The sequence below is a fragment of the Rhinatrema bivittatum genome, chromosome 3 (genome assembly GCF_901001135.1).
Source record: "Rhinatrema bivittatum chromosome 3, aRhiBiv1.1, whole genome shotgun sequence".
In the NCBI taxonomy this organism is placed as follows: domain Eukaryota; kingdom Metazoa; phylum Chordata; class Amphibia; order Gymnophiona; family Rhinatrematidae; genus Rhinatrema; species Rhinatrema bivittatum.
Genome location: NC_042617.1, coordinates 219,998,535 through 220,017,047, shown reverse-complemented (window position 1 = coordinate 220,017,047; position 18,513 = coordinate 219,998,535). Strand labels below are relative to the sequence as shown.

The 18,513-nt window shown below is 46.4% G+C and overlaps 1 protein-coding gene across 1 annotated transcript in view; it reads left to right on the top strand.

Annotated features, from left to right (window-relative positions):
• PSMB1 (proteasome subunit beta 1) overlaps positions 1–18,051 on the top strand; it is a 136,631-nt gene extending 118,580 nt beyond the window's left edge. The window contains exon 6 of the mRNA XM_029594204.1: positions 17,725–18,051. Coding sequence (XP_029450064.1) covers positions 17,725–17,910 — 186 coding nt within the window. The 3' untranslated portion in view covers positions 17,911–18,051. The remainder of the gene's footprint in view (positions 1–17,724) is intronic.
• Positions 18,052–18,513: the final 462 nt, after the last annotated feature.

Sequence of the window (18,513 nt, the reverse complement as noted above, 5' to 3'; positions counted from 1 at the left end):
TTCCTGTTGTGACACAATAGTGATGTCGATATGGGAATTAATGTCATGCAGTAAGATGAGAAGCCAAATTCCCACTATTGCAATTCCACAAAAAAATAAAAATGAGATTTCCTTGACAAAATTACAACCTCTGTAAAAGAGGTGTTTACGGTAATTTAAATTTTTTTTACAGTAGTCTTCCACACTTGGGTGTAAAATCCATGGAACAATAAATCTAACTTAGCTAGAAGCTCTTTTCATATGTCAGTCATAATCAGCCAATTTTACTGCAGCAACAATGTCATTCTCACAGGACAAGCAGGATGGTAGTCCTCACATATGGTTGACATCAGGATGGAGCCCAATCACGGAAAACTTTTGTCAAAGTTTCTAGAACTTTGACTGGCACCTACTGGACATACCCAGAATAGCACCAACCCTGCATCCAGCAGGGGGTCTCCCTGCAGTCTTCTTTTTTCCGCGCAGCAGTAGCCTCGCGGGTTAAGGAGCTTTTCAGATATTCCTGACAGGAATTTTCCTCATGGAACTTCTTCAAGAAAATTTCAAAATTTTTTACCCCACAGGGGGTCCCCTTATCGATAACTTTACTCCGCGGCCGAATAGTAAGCTTTTTTTACCTGCTTGCTGTCGATTCCCATCGAGTTTTTCCCTCGCCATCGGCCACACCGCAGCTAAATTTTGTCGAGACCATGGTGTCTGGTTTCCGTCTGTGCCCCAACTGCACTCGAACAATGTCCATCACTGACCCTCATATGTCTGCGTGATGTTTGGGGTCCAACCATGATGTCCTAACTTGCACCAAATGTGCCCAAATGACACCAAAAGGTTGCAAGGTTCGGCTGGAGAAGATGGAACTTCTTTCAGTCTAAAATCCCGGCTCCATCGATAGCTTCGACGTCGTCCAAACCAGTGCCGTCTGCTTTGTGCCAGCACCGGGAAATCGCTGCTGCCCGACCAGCTTAGACTCCGCAGTTGTCTACTCCTTCTGTCTCTACTGGAAAAGGACTGGGGAGAGCACCTTGAAAAATGTTGACACCGCCATCGAAAAGCTCAGGCCACCGAATCGGATAAGCCCTTGGCATCAACGTTGTCTGAGCCACCGACAAAGAAATCCCGTCCAGAAAAGGCCCCATCCTCTTCTGTGTCTGGGTCACAGAGGCGTTCCCCACCTGGACAGGTACCGGGAGCCACGACTCCACTTTCATCGGTGGACCCTCTGGCTACGCCAGTGCTGCCTCCTACTCCACAAAAAGATGCTTCTTCAAATTGCAAAAAAATTAAAACCACTTCTACTCCGAGACTTCCGCCTGGTACTACAATCCATCATCCTCCCAAAACTGGATTATTGCAACTCACTCCTTCTGGGCCTTCCCGCTAGCACCATCAAACCACTTCAGATGATCCTGAACGCCATGGCCAGAATTCTCACAAACACCAACAAAAGGGATCATATCACCCCCATCCTCCAGCACCTACACTGGCTGCCGATTAAATACAGGATACACTTTAAAACCCTTATGATGATACACAAGGCCCTACACAACATCTCTCCTCTCAACCTAACTTTTCAACTCCAACAGCACATCACTAAGAGACCGACCAGAAATGCGTACAAGAACATGCTACTCACCCAGCCGGCAAAAACGTCTGAGGAAACGCGCTCTTTCCACGGCGGGTCCCCCTCTCTGGAATTCGCTCCCTCCTGACCTCCGCCTAGAACCCTGCCACAGGACATTCAAAAAGAAACTAAAGACTTGGCTTTTCGCCCAAGCATTCCCGGAGAACTAAGACCCGAGGAATACAATGACATTATTGACCCCGACTCCCTTCTCCTTCTGTACATACATTTCTTATAGTGCTATATTACAGTTTAATTAGGCCTTGTTGCACTCCGTAAGTTCCTTATTGTTTAAGTTCTTTATTGTTATTTGTTTCATTGTAAGCTGCCCCCGAGGTGACAGTTTTATTTCCCTGTAAACCGGTGCGATATGTATATTATACAGGAACATCAGTATATAAAAATAAATTAAATAAATACTCCGGAACCGGGGCTCCACCCTCCAGGTTTCCGTGAGGAATTGGATTGGATGATCCAAGAGGCCATCAGGAAAGCATTCCAGGGGTTCAAACCTCCATCGATACCAGTGCCGGTTCCTGAACCAGTCACAGACCTGATACCAATGGCTCTTGCACCACTACTGGCCAAAATGGACGCTTTAATCTGTGCTTTCCCACCGGTGGATCAGAGGGAACTGGTGGCCCCGATTCCTTCTACACAGATACTTATCTTCAGATGAAGAAGAAACACCGATCTCCATTCCGCCTTCCGGAGTGCTGCTACTGACGTGTCTATCGATGTCACCGATGTCTTCGGTACCTAGGCCTGGACCTTCAGGATTACCACAGTTTCTCCCCTCTGATCTCATGGGAGCTGGTGACTAGCCTTATGATCTCTGGTCTGATGACACATCCCAGGACACTGATTAGCTACCTTCACAGCCCTCTCCTTCTGATGAAAGAAGACATTCTCCTCCAGAGGACTTGTCTTCATTAATTTTATAAAAGAGATGTCTGAAACAATTCCATTTCAGCTTCAGACAGAAGAGGACTCCAGGCACAAGATGCTGGAAGTACTCCAGTTCACTGATGCCCCTAAGGAAATAGAGTCTATCCCAGTTCATGAGATCAATATTGATCTATTGAAAAGAAATTGGGAGCATCCAGGTTCTGTACCACCTGTCAATCGCAAGACAGTCTGCTCCTGGTTTTCAACTATCTCAGCTAGATCATCACTCAGTGGTTGTGGAGTCAGTCCAGAAAAGAGCAAGACGGTCCAAACATCATTCTTCTAAACCTCCAGGAAAAGAACAAAAGTCCTTGGATGCATTGGGCAGACGTATTTGTCATGGTTCAATGCTAATTTCTCGCATTGCTTCCTACCAGTTGTACATGACACAGTACGATAGGGACCTGTTCAAAAAGATCCAAGATTTTTCTGAATCTCTACCAGAACAGTTTCAAGACCAGCTTCATACCCTTGCTCAAAAAGGTCTAGATGCTGGCAAGCATGAGGTCTGTGCTGCATACAACATCTTCAACACTGCCTCTAGAGTCTCTGCAGCAGGAATAAGTGCAAGAAGATGGGCCTGGCTCAAGTCTTCAGACCCAGAAGTACAGGATAGGTTAGCTGACTTACCCTGTGCTGATATAATCTTTTTGGGGAAAAGAGTCACAGTGGCGCAGTTCAGAGACCACCATGAGACTCTCTACCAACTTTCCTTAGTACCTTCTGATTACTCTTCTTCCAAGAGATCTTTCAGAAGAGACTCCAAGAAGCCTGCATACAAAAAAGGAGATATTACCCTCCGGCTTCCAGAGGACGTCCCTCCAGGCCCTACCAAAAAGGCCAATCCAGACAACCTCTGACCAAAATGACACAGCCAGGCCCAGCGTCCGGATTTTGACTCCTTCCTGGAGAGCAGTGCCCAGCCTCCTCTTCCTTCTGTACCCGTATGAGGTCAATTGTGCCACTTCACCAGCATGTGGCACATGATCATGACAGATCAGTGGGTACTAGCTGTAATGACTGAAAGGTTACCACCTCAACTTCCTCACCGTTCCACTGGATTCCCCACCTCGGCTGAAGTGGGGAACATCTGACCACTCTCACCTTCTCGATCAGGAAGTTTCCATCCTCCTCAAGTCCCGGGCAATAGAACCAGTACCCTTCTCCCAGCAGGGCCAGGGATTCTACTCCCAGTATTTCCTAATCCCAAAAAAGTCAGGTGGCGTTCGCCCAATACTGGACCTTCGCGCCTTAAACAAATACCTACAAAGAGAGAAGTTCAAGATGGTGACCTTGGGCTCTCTTCTTCCCCTTCTGCAAAGGGAAGACTGGCTCTGCTCTCTAGATCTCCAGGACGCTTACACGCACATCTCAATCACTTCGCACATCGCAGATTCCTGCGGTTCCTAGTAGGCCCAAAGCACTTCCAGTATCAAGTGTTGCCATTCAGCCTAGCATCTGCTCCACGACTCTTCACCAAGTGTCTCGTCGTGGTAGCAGCCTATCTCAGGACTCAAGGTGTCCACGTCTACCCCTATCTCGACGATTGGTTGATCAGGGCTCCCACTCATCAAACTGCGCTGACGTCCCTATGCCTCACTTTGCATACCCTGATCTCACTAGGGTTCCTCATAAACTATCCGAAATCCAGGCCAATTCCATCTCAAACCCTATCGTTCATAGGGGTAGACTTGAACACTTTAAAAGCGAAAGCCTTCCTACCCCGGGATTGGGCTCTCACTCTCGCTTCTCTGGCCCACCAACTGCAGTCTCGACAACACTCAACTGCACGTCACTTTCTCATCTTACTGGGTCATATGGCCTCCTCTGTGCATGTCACTCCGATGGCCCGCCTTACCATGAGAGTAATGCAGTGGAGTCTAAAATCACAGTGGATTCAGTCTTCTTAGCCAATGTCCACCATTGTCCACATCACCAACCAGCTCTGCTTCTCTCTGGCTTGGTGGATAAACCAATCCAATTTTCTTCAAGGCCTCCCATTTCAGGTTGCAGAACCTCAAATAACCTTAACAGATGCCTCCAATCTTGGCTGGGGTGCAAATGTTGCAAACCTGCAAACTCAAGGCATCTGGTCTCCAGAGGAAGCCAAACACCAGATAAATTTCCTAGAGCTTCGGGCAATCAGATATGCTCTCAAGGTTTTTCATGATTACCTCACCAATAAGGTCATCCTGATTCAAACAGACAACCAGGTGGCCATGTGGTACATCAACAAGCAAGGGGGATTGGGCTCCTACCTCCTGTGGCAAGAAGCTGCATAGATATGGGTGAAGGCCCTTTCCCACTCAATGTGCCTCAGAGCCACCTACTTGCTGGGAGTGGACAATGTGTCAGCAGACAAGCTGAGTCGCACTTTTCAACCGCACAAGTGGTGCCTCAACCCCACAGTAGTGGATTCAATATTGCAACTCTGGGGTTACCCTCATATCGACCTCTTTGCGTCAATCCACAACCGCAAAGGAGAAAACTTCTGCTCTCTCACTCGCAGCCAACACTTGCAGCCAAGAGACACTTTTTCCCTCTCGTGGACCAGCGGTCTTCTTTATGCATACCCTCCACTTCCATTCATTTCGAAGACTCTCGTGAAGTTGCGAAAGGACAGGGGATTGATAATTCTGATAGCCCCTCACTGGCCACGCCAAGTGTGGTTTCCAGTACTTCAGGACCTATCAATTCGCCGGCATATTCCTCTGGGGAAAGATCTGCTTCTGATTACTCAGAACGACGGATGCCTACGTCACCCCAACCTCCAGGCCCTATCTCTGAATGCCTGGATGTTGAAAGGTTAATTCTTTGACCTCCTAACCTTTCAGAGCCGGTTTCCCGTGTCCTGGTAGCTTCTCGAAAGCCTTCCACAAGAAAGTCTTATCACTATAAATGGAACAGGTTTACAGTATGGTGTACTTCCATGTCCATAGACTCCCTTCACTTGTTCCACAGCGAAGTTTCTTGACTATCTCTGGCACCTGTCAGTCAGGCCTGAAAACTTCCTCCATCAGGGTGCATGTCAGTGCAGTGGCCGCCTTCCATAAAGGTGTCGGATGTCTCCATATCAGTACAACTCCTAGTAACACGCTTTTTGAGGGGCTTGCTGCACCTAAAACCTCCATTGCACCCTCCGGCCCCTTCCTGGGACCTTAACGTGGTTTTGGGGCGGCTCATGAAACCGCCATTTGAGCCTCTCCAATCCTGTGATTTTTCTTCTGGCGATCACATCCACTCGCAGAGTTAGTGAGTTACAGGCATTAGTAACCTATCCGCCTTACACTAAACTTCTGCATGACAGGGTAATACTCAGCCAAAAATGTAGGGTGAGTGCAAAGGTAGTATCGAAGTTTCATATTAATCAATCCATTATATTACCCACCTTCTTTCCCAGGCCCCATTTGAATCCAGGAGAACAGGCTCTGCATACTCCAGACTGTAAAAGTGCTCTAGCCTTCTACCTAGACCGTACAGCCGCCCACAGAAAGTCCATTCAATTGTTTGTCTCTTTTGATACCATCAAATTGGGTAAACCTGTCGGAAAGCAGACCCTCTCCTCTGGTTAGCGGACTGTATTTCCTTTTGCTATCAACAGGCAGGCATTCCGCTCCAAGACCGTGTCAAAGCACACTCTTTCAGGGCCATGGCGACATCAATAGCACACCTCCGCTCGGTGCCACTTACTGACATTTGTAAAGCTGCTACCTGGAGCTCTCTCCATACCTTTGCAGCCCATTATTGCTTAGACAAGGCTGGCAGACAAGATTCCATCTTCGGCCAGTCTGTCCTACGCAACTTATTTGCCAATTAATGTACCAACAGCCACCCGTTCAGGATGCCCTCCTAACCAAATGCTCACCCCAGTTGTTGTGCCTGTTGCACGTCTTTGGGTACATTTGGTGCATTACTCAGGCATCCTCAGCTCGGTACTCACCCATATGTGAGGACTACCATCCTGCTTGTCCTGTGTTAAAGCAGAGTTGCTTACCTGTAACAGGTGTTCTCACAGGACAGCAGGATGTTAGTCCTCCCGAAACCCACCCACCCGCCACACCGCAGTGTTGGGTTCGTTACATAGAAACATAGAAATGACGGCAGAAGAAGACCAAATGGCCCATCTAGACTGCCCAGCAAGCTACGCACTTTATCCATTTTTTTCCCCTTTTTTTTTCTCTCCCACCTGTTACTATTGGCTTCCAGTACCCTCCAGCCCTAATTCCCCTCCACCCCACCACCAATTTAGAGAGCAGTGCCTTATCTGCATCCAAGTAAACGTCCAGCTCAATTAGGGGTAGCAACTGCTGTAACAAGTAGGCCACACCCTTACCCCATACTCTTACCCACCCCTGTTTTTTTTTGTTTGTTTGTTTTTTTGTGTTTTGTTTTTTTTTGGAGATAGCAGCCCTCCATCCTTCTGCTCCGTGAAGGTGGAACACCAACTACTGGCCACTGGCATCCCGCTCTGTGAATGCCTCTGTGGCTACTGCCGCTCCGTGCCGTGTTTGAATGCCTCTGTGGCTACTGCCGCTCCGTGCCGTGTTTTGCTGCCTCCTCTTTATTCACGCCCTCTAGACTTGATGGATCCACAGTGTTTATCCCACGCCCCTTTGAAGTCGTTCACAGTTTTAGACTTCACCACTTCCTCTGGAAGGGCATTCCAGGCATCCACCACCCTTTCCGTGAAGAAATACTTTTTGACATTGGTTCTTAGTCTTCCTCCCTGGAGCCTCAGCTCGTGACCTCTGGTTCTGCTGATTTTTTTTCTGACGGAAAAGGTTTGTCGTTGTCTTTGGATCATTAAAGTTTTTCAAGTATCTGAAAGTCTGAATCATATCACCCCTGCTCCTCCTTTCCTCCAGGGAGTACATATTTAGATTGTTCAATCTCTCCTCGTATGTCATCCGATGAAGACCCTCCACCTTCCTGGTCGCCCTTCTCTGTACCGCCTCCATCTTGTCATTGTCTCTTTGTAGATACGGTCTCCAGAACTGAACACAGTACTCCAGGTGAGGCCTCACCAAGGGACCTGTACAAGGGGATAATCACTTCCCTTTTCTTACTCGATATTCCTCTCTCTATGCAGCCCAGCATTCTTCTGGCTTTTGCTATCGCCTTGTCGCATTGTTTCGCAGACTTCATATTGTTAGACACTATCACCCCAAGGTCTCTCTCCTGCTCCATGCACATCAGCCCTTCTCCCCCCATCGAATACAGTTCATTCGGATTTCCACTCCCCATATGCATGACTCTGCACTTCTTGGCATTGAATCTCAGCTGCCATATCTTCGACCACTCTTCCAGCTTCCTTAAATCCCTTCTCATTCTCTCCACTCCTTCCAGCGTGTCCACTCTGTTGCAGATCTTAGTGTCATCCGCAAAAAGACAAACCTTACCTTCTATCCCGTCCGCAATGTCGCTCACAAATATGTTGAACAGGACCGGTCCCAACACCGATCCTTGCGGTACACCACTTAAAACCTCCCTCTCTTCAGAGTGAGCTCCATTTACCATCACACATTGTCTTCTGTCCGTCAACCAGTTTGCAATCCAGGTCACCACCTCGGCACTCACTCCTAAGCTTCTCATTTTATTCACCAGTCTCCTGTGCTGGGCCGTATCAAAAGCTTTGCTGAAATCCAAGTAGATGACATCGAGTGCTCTTCCTCGATCCAATTCCTTGGTTACCCAGTCAAAAAGTCAATCAGATTTGTCTGACAGGATCTTCCCCTGGTGAATCCATGCTGCCTCTGGTCCAGCAATTCTCCCGACTGTAGATAGTTCACTATTCTCTCTTTCAACAGTGACTCCATTACTTTTCCCACCACCGAAGTGAGGCTAACCGGTCTGTAGTTACCAGCCTCCTCTCTGTTCCCACTCTTGTGAAGCGGAACCACCACAGCTCTTCTCCAATCACTCGGCACCACTCCCGTTTCTAGGGATCTATTGAACAGGTCACACAGCGGACCCGCCAGCACATCTCTGAGCTCCCTCAGTATCCTGGGATGAACCTCATCAGGTCCCATGGCTTTGTCTACTTTCAGTTTCCCCAGCTCTTCCCATACATTTTCTTCTGTAAATGGAGTTACATCTACTCCACTCCCCTCCAGTATCTTGTTAACTAGGAACGGTCCTTCTCCAGGGGCCTCCTTCGTGAACACAGAACAGAAGTATTCGTTTAATATTTCTGCCATTTCTTCGTCTCTCTCCACACATTGATCCTTTCCACCTTTCAATTTCACTATACTACTTTGAACTTTTCTCTTTTCACTGATGTATCTGAAAAATGTTTTGTCACCTCTCTTTACTTCCTTGGCAGTCCTCTCTTCTGCTTGACTTTTTGCTCTCTTGATTAATTTCTTCGTCTCCCTCAGTTCTACCAGATATTCTTCTTTGTGCTCCTCTCTTTGGGATCTTTTGTATTTCTTGAACGCTGTTCTTTTAGCCTTTATTTTGTCGGCCACCTCCTTTGAGAACCAGATAGGTTTCATTTTTCTTTTGCTTTTCTTTACTTTTCTAACATATAGATTAGTTGACTTGGCAATTGCTCCTTTTAGATTGGTCCACTGTTGATCCACATCTCTCACATTCTCCCAGCCTTTTAGTTCTTCCTCCAGGTACTTCCCCATTTCATCAAAGTTTGTGTTTTTGAACTGCAGAACTCGGGTTTTTGTGTTTCTTTTCCGTATCTTTTTTGTGATATTAAACCATACTGTTTGATCACTGGTGCTGAGGTGGGCGCCCACCTGGACATCAGAGATGTTATCTCCATTAGTGAGCACTAATTTCTTATTTTATTTTTCATATGTATTTTTTACTATAAGACAAGACTGAAGGGGGACCCCTGTTGGATGCAGGGTTGGTGCTATGCTGGGCATGCCCAGTAGGTGCCAGTCAAAGTTCTAGAAACTTTGACAAAAGTTTTCCATGATTGGGCTCCATCCTGATGATGTCACCCATATGTGAGGACTAACATCCTGCTGTCCTGTGAGAGCACCTGTTACAGGTAAACAACTCTGCTTTCCCTTTCTGTGCCAGTCAGTTAATTCCTGAATTAATTGGCCTTTTACTATGCTGTAGCAGAGCAATACAATTTTTACATTTTATGGCCAGTATAGCTAAGTCAAATACTTTGTTTTCAACCGAGACTTAGAAGTACAGGGCAGTGCTGTGACACTTGACGGTCATAGTGTCCTGAGCCATTTGCCACTGTTCTAACCACTGGATCATGCCGATTCATGGTTTTTGGGTTTTTTTTTCTATCTCCTGTTTATTTAGAGGTGTTGGGGTTGAATAATTCTAGTATTAAACATTGTTCTTTCCTAGCATGTAGACCAGGGGTGGGCAATTCCGGTCCTCGAGGGCTGCAAACCAGTCGGGTTTTCAGGATATCCTTAATGAATATGCATGAGAGAGACCTGCATACACACTGCCTCAGTTGTATGCAAATCTATTTCATGCATATTCATTAGGGGTATCCTGAAAACCCGACTGGTTTGCAGCCCTCGAGGACCGGACTTGCCCACCCCTGATGTAGACAGATGGACTCAGGACCGGTGGATTATGCTCCCCTACCAGCAGATGGAGACTGAGCAAGCTGATGTCACAGTATATATATACACCTGCAGTGACTTCAGCCTGCCAGTATTCTCTGTCTCCAGCAGATGGACATGCATCTCCCTACTTTGGGATTGCTTCAGATTTTAGAAGGAGAATTTTATAACTAAAAGAAAAAAGCCCTGCTCTCCTGCAGTGATACCAGATGGTCCCTCCCCCAGTGATTTCTGTGGTCCCTCAGATGTGTGCCTTGGCCGGTAGCTGGTTTTCCTTCGGCATGAACTTAACTGATTGTACAGCTTAAAGGCAACGGGTGCAGGAAGCCGAGCGCGGCAGAGACTGCAGATGCCCTCTCAATTCCCCCCCCCGCCTCCCGGCAGCTGGAGACCATCTCTGTACTTAGCTGGTAAGAGCTGAACTCAGGAAAGTTTTAAAAATAAAAAGTATAAGGCAGAGACAGTGTAGAGGGGGTTTGGTAGGATCTGCTCTGATCTCTGTGCTTGGTGCACTGTTCTGACATTTGTTCCCGCTCCTGTGGGGATTAGAGGAAATGAGCAGCCCTGGTAGGCTAGGCCCCACTGTTATGCTTTCTCTTGCACACCACGGGTGGGCCGTGATAGCGTTTTAGCGTGCTTCTGTGCATGTTCTAATGCCCTCTACTAGAACATCTGTGTGCGCATTGTGACCAGCTCTGGGTATAGTTTGTGTCCTCTGTTTTGGTTGCGACTCTTGTGCATACATTTTTATGTGTATTGGCGGTGCACCCAGCTTTTGATGCACAGTTTGTGTGTAATTTTGAGGCGCTTACTCTTGGGGGCGCCTACATTTTGTGTGCATAAAACTTGTACGCTTGAAATTTTTTAGTACGAGCTGGCTTGGACCACATTCTCAGTGAACTAATGGCACCAGTGGCTAAAGAAACGTAAGCGACTTTCTCTCTGTGTTGCCTGTCATATTTGGGCATCTCAGCCTGGAGTGCCATCTAACTTGTTTCAGCGCTGCTTAGAGGCTCAGGGAGAACTGGCTTCTGATTTTACTAAGCCTGGTTCTTCCCAGTCTGAGGTTAGTCTGACTAAGGATTTGTCTGGCGATATGCCAGACCTTGGACCTTCCTTGACTGGTTCTTCTGCAGAAGATGGTAGCTCAGTGAGCCCCACTCCAGTACCTTCTGAGTTTGGTTTGGATCCTTCTGCCTTTTCTTGGGTAGGGGTTGTTTTTGTTTTTTTGTGTTTTTTTTTCTTTCAAGGATTGTAATCATTTCTTCAGGCGCAGTCCTTGTCCTCAACCAATCTTGTTAGGTTGGATCCTCAGCCGGTAGCCTCTCCCTCTTCCAGTTCCATATTTAAGCGCCGAAGTGCGCCTCAGCTGCAGTTATTCCCGATGGGAACCCAGATGGCACGGATGATGAGGCAGATCCTGAATCCCTGGAAGATGGGGAAATTCCTCCAGGACTGGAACTATATAGGACTATGTTGTGGTTTTTTTCAGAGAGATGAAGTGCTGGACCTGATTTCCCAGACCTTGAATATGCTAAGTGTACCTGGAGCAGATTCCATGTCGGAGTTGAAGAATCACATTTTGGTTTCTTTGTGTAAAGCTTCTTGTGTTTTCCCTGTTCTGAAGGCCATTCAAGAATTGATTGATCTTGAATGGGACACTCTGGAGACAAATTTTAAAGGGGATTGGACATTGGAAGGTCTGTACCCTGTGGTTCCAGTGGGGGGAGAGCTGTTTGGGAATGATCTAGAATCAAAAGATCATGGAGCTCTTCATCTTTGGAGAAGTTTTGTTGGTAAAATAACAGGCATAACATCAGCACAAAGCATCCATTTTCCTTCAGGCGTGGCTATGTGTAAATCAGTGCACCAGAAGGATTTCCCCCATGGTTTGGCTTTTAAGTGAAAATCTTGCCGTCTCTTAAATGGAAGACTATACCCCTAGAGGGAGAAATGGTCTTGAAGGAGGTACATGAATGGAGAATTGAGGCCATCCTTAAGCAGGCCTTTGAGGCATTCGCAATGACTTTACAGGTAGCTTCCTGTTGTGCCCTAGTGGCTCGCTCTTGTCTGCTACTCTCTCAGGAGGTTGATTCTGAAGTGAGTTCCAGAGCAGTTATGGAGCTCGCTATCCCCTTTTTAGCAGAGGCACGTTGCGATTTGGACTGTACCTCTGCTAGAGTGGCGACTTAGGTAGTAGCAGCCAGGCCTCAACTGTGTCTGTGGAACTGGGGACCGATGCAACCTCCACAGCTAATATTAAAAAAATGCCTTTTAAGGGCACTCTTGTAAAGGGAGCGAGTTGGAAAAACTGGCGAGTAAGTGGGGTGAATCTTCAGTTCCCAAGTTGCTGGAAGATAAGCAGTTACAGCAGCCCTTTGGTATGTGGGGTCATCTCAGGGTTTCTAAACTGTTTTTGTTCCTACAGCGGGTCAACTTTACATAGGACTCAGCCTTTTGGCAGGTTTCGTTCCAGACAACCCAAGCGAGGAGCAGGCTCGGGTAGCGGCTCCTCCCAAGCCCCACAATGAAGATTTGCTGACTTGCTCTCAGGAACAAGATAGCGGGACGCCTCTTTTATTGGAGGTGGGTCAAGATCACATCGGCTCAGTGGATCTTGGAGGCAATACAAGAAGGATTTGCGCTGGAATTTTGCAGTATTCCTCGGGACATGTTCTTGTGTCTCCCTGCTACTTCCCACAGAAGAAGCAGGCAGTGGAATCTAAGCTGTAAAGGCTCCTCAATCTGAGGGATGTGGGTCCGGTGCCTACGTCACAGGAAAGTATGGGGTGATATTCCATTTATTTTATTATGCCCAGGAAGGAGGGGTCCTTTCGTCCCATCATGGATCTCAAGGAAGTCAGCATTCATTTGCTGGTGACTCATTTTCACATGGAAACCTTGTGCTCAGTGATAATGGCCGTGCAGTCAGGAGAATTTCTGACCTCCCTGGGTCTGTCAGAGGATTTATCTCCATATTCCTATCCGATTGGAGCACAGTTTTCTGTGTATTGTGGAGTTGGGGCACCATTGTCCGTTTCAGGTGCTACCCTTTGGTCTAGCCACAGCTCCAAGAACTTTTTCCAAGGTTATGGTGGTGGTAGTGGCAGGGTTGAGAAAAGGTGAACCGGTAGATGTAGTGTATTTGGATTTTCAGAAGGCGTTTGACAAAGTCCCTCATGAGAGGCTTCTACGAAAACTAAAAAGTCATGGGATAGGAGGCGATGTCCTTTCGTGGATTACAAACTGGTTAAAAGACAGGAAACAGAGAGTAGGACTAAATGGTCAATTTTCTCAGTGGAAAAGGGTAAACAGTGGAGTGCCTCAGGGATCTGTACTTGGACCGGTGCTTTTCAATATATATATCAATGATCTGGAAAGGAATACGATGAGTGACGTTATCAAATTTGCGGATGATACAAAATTATTCAGAGTAGTTAAATCACAAGCAGACTGTGATACATTACAGGAGGACCTTGCAAGACTGGAAGATTGGGCATCCAAATGGCAGATGAAATTTAATGTGGACAAGTGCAAGGTGTTGCATATAGGGAAAAATAACCCTTGCTGTAGTTACACGATGTTAGGTTCCATATTAGGAGCTACCACCCAAGAAAGAGATCTAGGCGTCATAGTAGATAATACATTGAAATCGTTGGCTCAGTGTGCTGCAGCAGTCAAAAAAGCAAATAAAATGTTAGGAATTATTAGGAAGGGAATGGTTAATAAAACGGAAAATGTCATAATGCCTCTATATCGCTCCATGGTGAGACCACACCTTGAATACTGTGTACAATTCTGGTCACCGTATCTCAAAAAAGATATAGTTGCAATGGAGAAGGTACAGAGAAGGGCAACCAAAATGATAAAGGGGATGGAACAGCTCCCCTATGAGGAAAGGCTGAAGAGATTAGGGCTTTTCAGCTTGGAGAAGAGACGGCTGAGGGGGGATATCATAGAGGTCTTTAAGATCATGAGAGGTCTTGAACGAGTAGATGTGACTCGGTTATTTACACTTTCGAATAATAGAAGGACTAGGGGGCATTCCATGAAGTTAGCAAGTAGCACATTTAAGACTAATCGGAGAAAATTCTTTTTCACTCGACGCACAATAAATCTCTGGAATTTGTTGCCAGAGGATGTGGTTAGTGCAGTTAGTGTAGCTGGGTTCAAAAAAGGTTTGGATAAGTTCTTGGAAGAGAAGTCCATTAACTGCTATTAATCAAGTTTACTTAGGGAATAGCCACTGCTATTAATTGCATCAGTAGCATGGGATCTTCTAGGTGTTTGGGTAATTGCCAGGTTCTTGTGGCCTGGTTTGGCCTCTGTTGGAAACAGGATGCTGGGCTTGATGGACCCTTGGTCTGACCCAGCATGGCAATTTCTTATGTTCTTAGAGTACACCCATATTTGAACGATTGGCTGGCTCGAGCCAGGTCTCTGGAAGAGAGGCACCTAGTGATCCGCAAGGTGATTTCTTGTTGCAGGAGCTCGGTTGGGAGATGAACCTGGCCAAGAGCAGTCTTCAGTCATTGGAGTTTCTGGGTGTTCGGTTCGACACGAGGCAGGCCAAAGCTTTCCTACTGGATACTCTGATTTGGAAGTTCTTGCCACAAGTGCATCTTTTGGTGAACAGTATATGCCCAACAGAGTATGGTCCTATCTTTAGGTATTCAGTTTGGTGGCAACCCTGGAAGTGGTGCTGTGGGTGAGGGCATGTGTCCTCTTCAGCACTCTCTGCTGTCTCGTTGGAAACCGCAGTCTCAGGACTATTTGGTTCGGCTCCATTTGCTGCAGGAAGTCTGCTCTCATCTCCAGTGATGATTGCAGGAGAATCATCCGACAAAGAGTGTTTCCTTGATCTCCCCGAATTGGTTGATACTCCCAACAGATGCGAGTCTCCATGGTTGGGGAGCTCACTATCAGGAGCTAACAGCACAAGGACGCTGGAATGCACTGTGGATCCATCAAGTCTAGAGGGCGTGAATAAAGAGGAGGCAGCAAAACACTGCACGGAGCGGCAGTAGCCACAGAGGCAATCACGGAGCGGGATGCCAGTGGTTGGAGTTCCACCTTCACGGAGCGGAAGGATGGAGGGCTGCCATCTCCAAAAAAAAAAAAAAACAAAAAAACAAAAAACCAAAAAACAGGGGTGGGTAAGAGTATGGGGCAGGGGTGTGGCCTGCTTGTTACAGTGGTTGCTACCCATAATTGAGCTGGATGTTCACTTGGATGCAGATACGGTGCTGCTGTCTACATTGGTGATGGGGTGGAGGGGAATTAGGGCTGGAGGGTACTGGAAGCCAATAGTAACAGGTGGGAGAGAGAAAAAGGGAAATAAAAAAATGGATAAAGTGCGTAGCTTGCTGGGCAGACTGGATGGGCCGTTTGGTCTTCTTCTGCCGTCATTTCTATGTATATGAATGCCAAAGAGTCATTCTGGAGCATCAGTCGCCTGGAATCCCGGGTGGTCCATTTGGCATGCTTGCAGTTTAGCAACCAACTGCAGGATCAAGCAGTCTGGGTGATGTCAGACAACTCAATGATGGTGGCTTCCATCAATCAGCAAGGAGGAACCAAGAGCCAGCAAGTGTCGCAGGAAATTGGCTAACTTATGGAATAGGTGAAAGGACATCTTCAGGTGATATCAGCCTCTCACATTGCAGGAAAAGACAGAGCAGACTTCCTCAGCAGGGAGAATCTAGCTCAGGAGAATGGGTATTGTCAGATGAGGCATTTCAGCTGATAGTGGATCGCTGGGGTCTTCCATTCTTAGACCTGGCAACTTCTCACAATGCAAAAGTTCCTTGATTCTTCAGTCGCAGGAGAGATGCGTGGTCCCTGGGTATCTATGCTCTCATGCAGGTCTGGCCGGAAAGCAATCTGCTTTATGACTTCCCCCTTGGCCCATGTTGGGCAGACTAGTTGTCAGGATTGAAGGCCACAGGGGGATGGTGCTCCTAGTGGCACCGGATTGGCCCAGATGTCCATGGTATGCAGATCTGCAAAGATTCTTGGTGGAGACCCTCCTTTGTCTTCCGCCACACAAGAATCTGTCCTCCACAAAAATCCAACTGGTTTTGTCTTAGGGTTTGCTTGTTGAAGCGTGAATATTCGTCTGCGATGATTGCCACCTTGCTCCATGGTTGAAAGTTCTCCACCTTCTTAGCCTATGTACGGGTTTGGAGAGTGTTTGAGGCCTGGTGTGAGAATCGAGGTATTCTTCCTTGTTCAATTAAGAGCCCACTCATTTTGGAGCTTTTGCAGGATGGGTTGAATAAAGGCTTGGCCCTTAATTCTTTGAAGGTACAGGTTGTGGCTCTTGCCTGTTTCAGGGGCCAGGTGAATGGTGAACCCTTATCCCTGATGTGGCCTGTTTTTTTGTTTTTTTTTCTTTTCTTTTTTGAAGGGAGTGAAGCAACTTCGGCCTCCCTTTGTGGAATCTTAACTAGTGTTGGATTTCTTGGCGGACCTAACGTTTCGACCGCTGCATAGCCTTTCTTTGCAGTTATTGATATTGAGGTCAGTGTTCATGGTGGCGATACGTTCTGTGCGTTGAATATCCGAGCTGCAGGCCTTGTCTTGCCAGGAGTCATTCTTTCTGGTGATTCCAGTGGCGATATAACACTGTACTGTTCCTTCTTTCATGCCTAAGTTGGTCTTGGATGTTTACTTAAATCTGTCCATTTCCTTGCCATTCTTGGATAAGGACAGAGATGCAGAAGTGTATTGCCTCTTGCGTCCCTTGGATATCAAGAGACATATTGTGCGTTATCTGGAGTTTTCTAAACCTTCTGAAAAACGGATTTGCCTGTTTGTCCTTCATGGTGGAAGGAAGCAGGGTGAATCAGCTTTGCAGGCTACAATAGCTCACTGGATTAAGGATGTAGTCACAACCGCATATGTGGATGCTGATCAGCCATTGCCTACTAAGGTTAGGGTTCAGGCAGTGTCATGGGCAAGGTTAGATCGTTGTCTCCCGTCAACATTTGCCGAGCTGCAAAGTGGACTTTGCACACCTTTTTCAGGTTTTAGCGTCTGGATGTGCAGGCCTGGGAGGACGCAGCCTTTGTACGTGTGGTGTTGACTGGACTGCGGGCAGCCTCCCACCCTATTTGGGAGTAGTTTTATTACATCCCAATGATCCTGAGTCCTTCTGTCTACATGCTAGAAAAGGAGAAATTACTACTTACCTGATAATTTCATTTTCCTTAGTGTAGACAGATGGACTCTGCTTCCTGCCTTCAGCTACCAAATGTTTGTGTCAAAGGTCCTCCTGTGGGGCTACTTATTCCACATGATTACTGGTAAGTATTCATTTAGTCGCTAGATAGGGGTACATACATTCATTGCTTGAGTTCAGTGTTTCTTGTTGGTAAAGTACAGTAATGGTTGACTCTTTTGCTAGTCTGTCCACATTTGCTTTTGAAGAGAATACTGGCAGGCTGAGGTCACTGCAGGGGTATATGTACTGTGACATTAGCTTGCTCTGTCTCCATCTGCTGGCAAGGGAGCATAACACACTGGTTCTGAGTCCATCTGTCTACACTAAGGAAAATGAAATTCAGGTAAGTAGTAATTTCTCCTTTCCTCTCTCTTTAGATTGGATACAAGAATATGCAAAATGTGGAACAGCTACCTTTGACTATGGAGAAGGCTATACAGCTGGTTAAAGATGTCTTCATCTCTGCAACTGAGCGAGATGTGTACACTGGAGATGCATTGAAGATCTGCATTGTCAACAAGGACGGCATGAAGGAGGAAACCATCCCACTGCGTAAAGACTAGCTGCACACATTATTATAATATACTAATCATCTAGGAATGGGACCTTTACTTCTCCAGGTGTCTTTGATTTGTGTATCCATTTTTTTCTTCTAAGTTTGCCTCTTAAAACAATAAAAATTAATTTTGGTATACATTTTGGCATTGTATTGTTGCAGCTGTGCTATTTTTATATCCTAATTGCATAAGAAACAAATGCAATATGTCTGTAAATCATGTGTATAACTAGGGATATCTGCTGTTTAAAAAAAAAAAAAAAAAAAAAAAGTGTCTCAACATAATAGAGTAACATCTGTTTTGGCATTGACCAATAATCACAGTTGTAATAGTCTTCTGAAACAGAAGGGAGAATAATAGGTGACCAGCAGAGAAAATGCTATAAACTTATTTCTTGCACTGCTGATTTGTTCACAAGTTTCAGAACTTATGCAGTAGATCACAAACACAAATGCACTTATATGGGAACTCTTAATCTATGGGCATCCTGGCAGGACCCAGGAAGCTTGGTTGCATCACCTGTTACAAAAATTTGCAGAGTCACACCATCTGAATACTCTGATTGTAATAATGTGTTTATAATTCTAATAGATGGCTTTCTGTTACCTT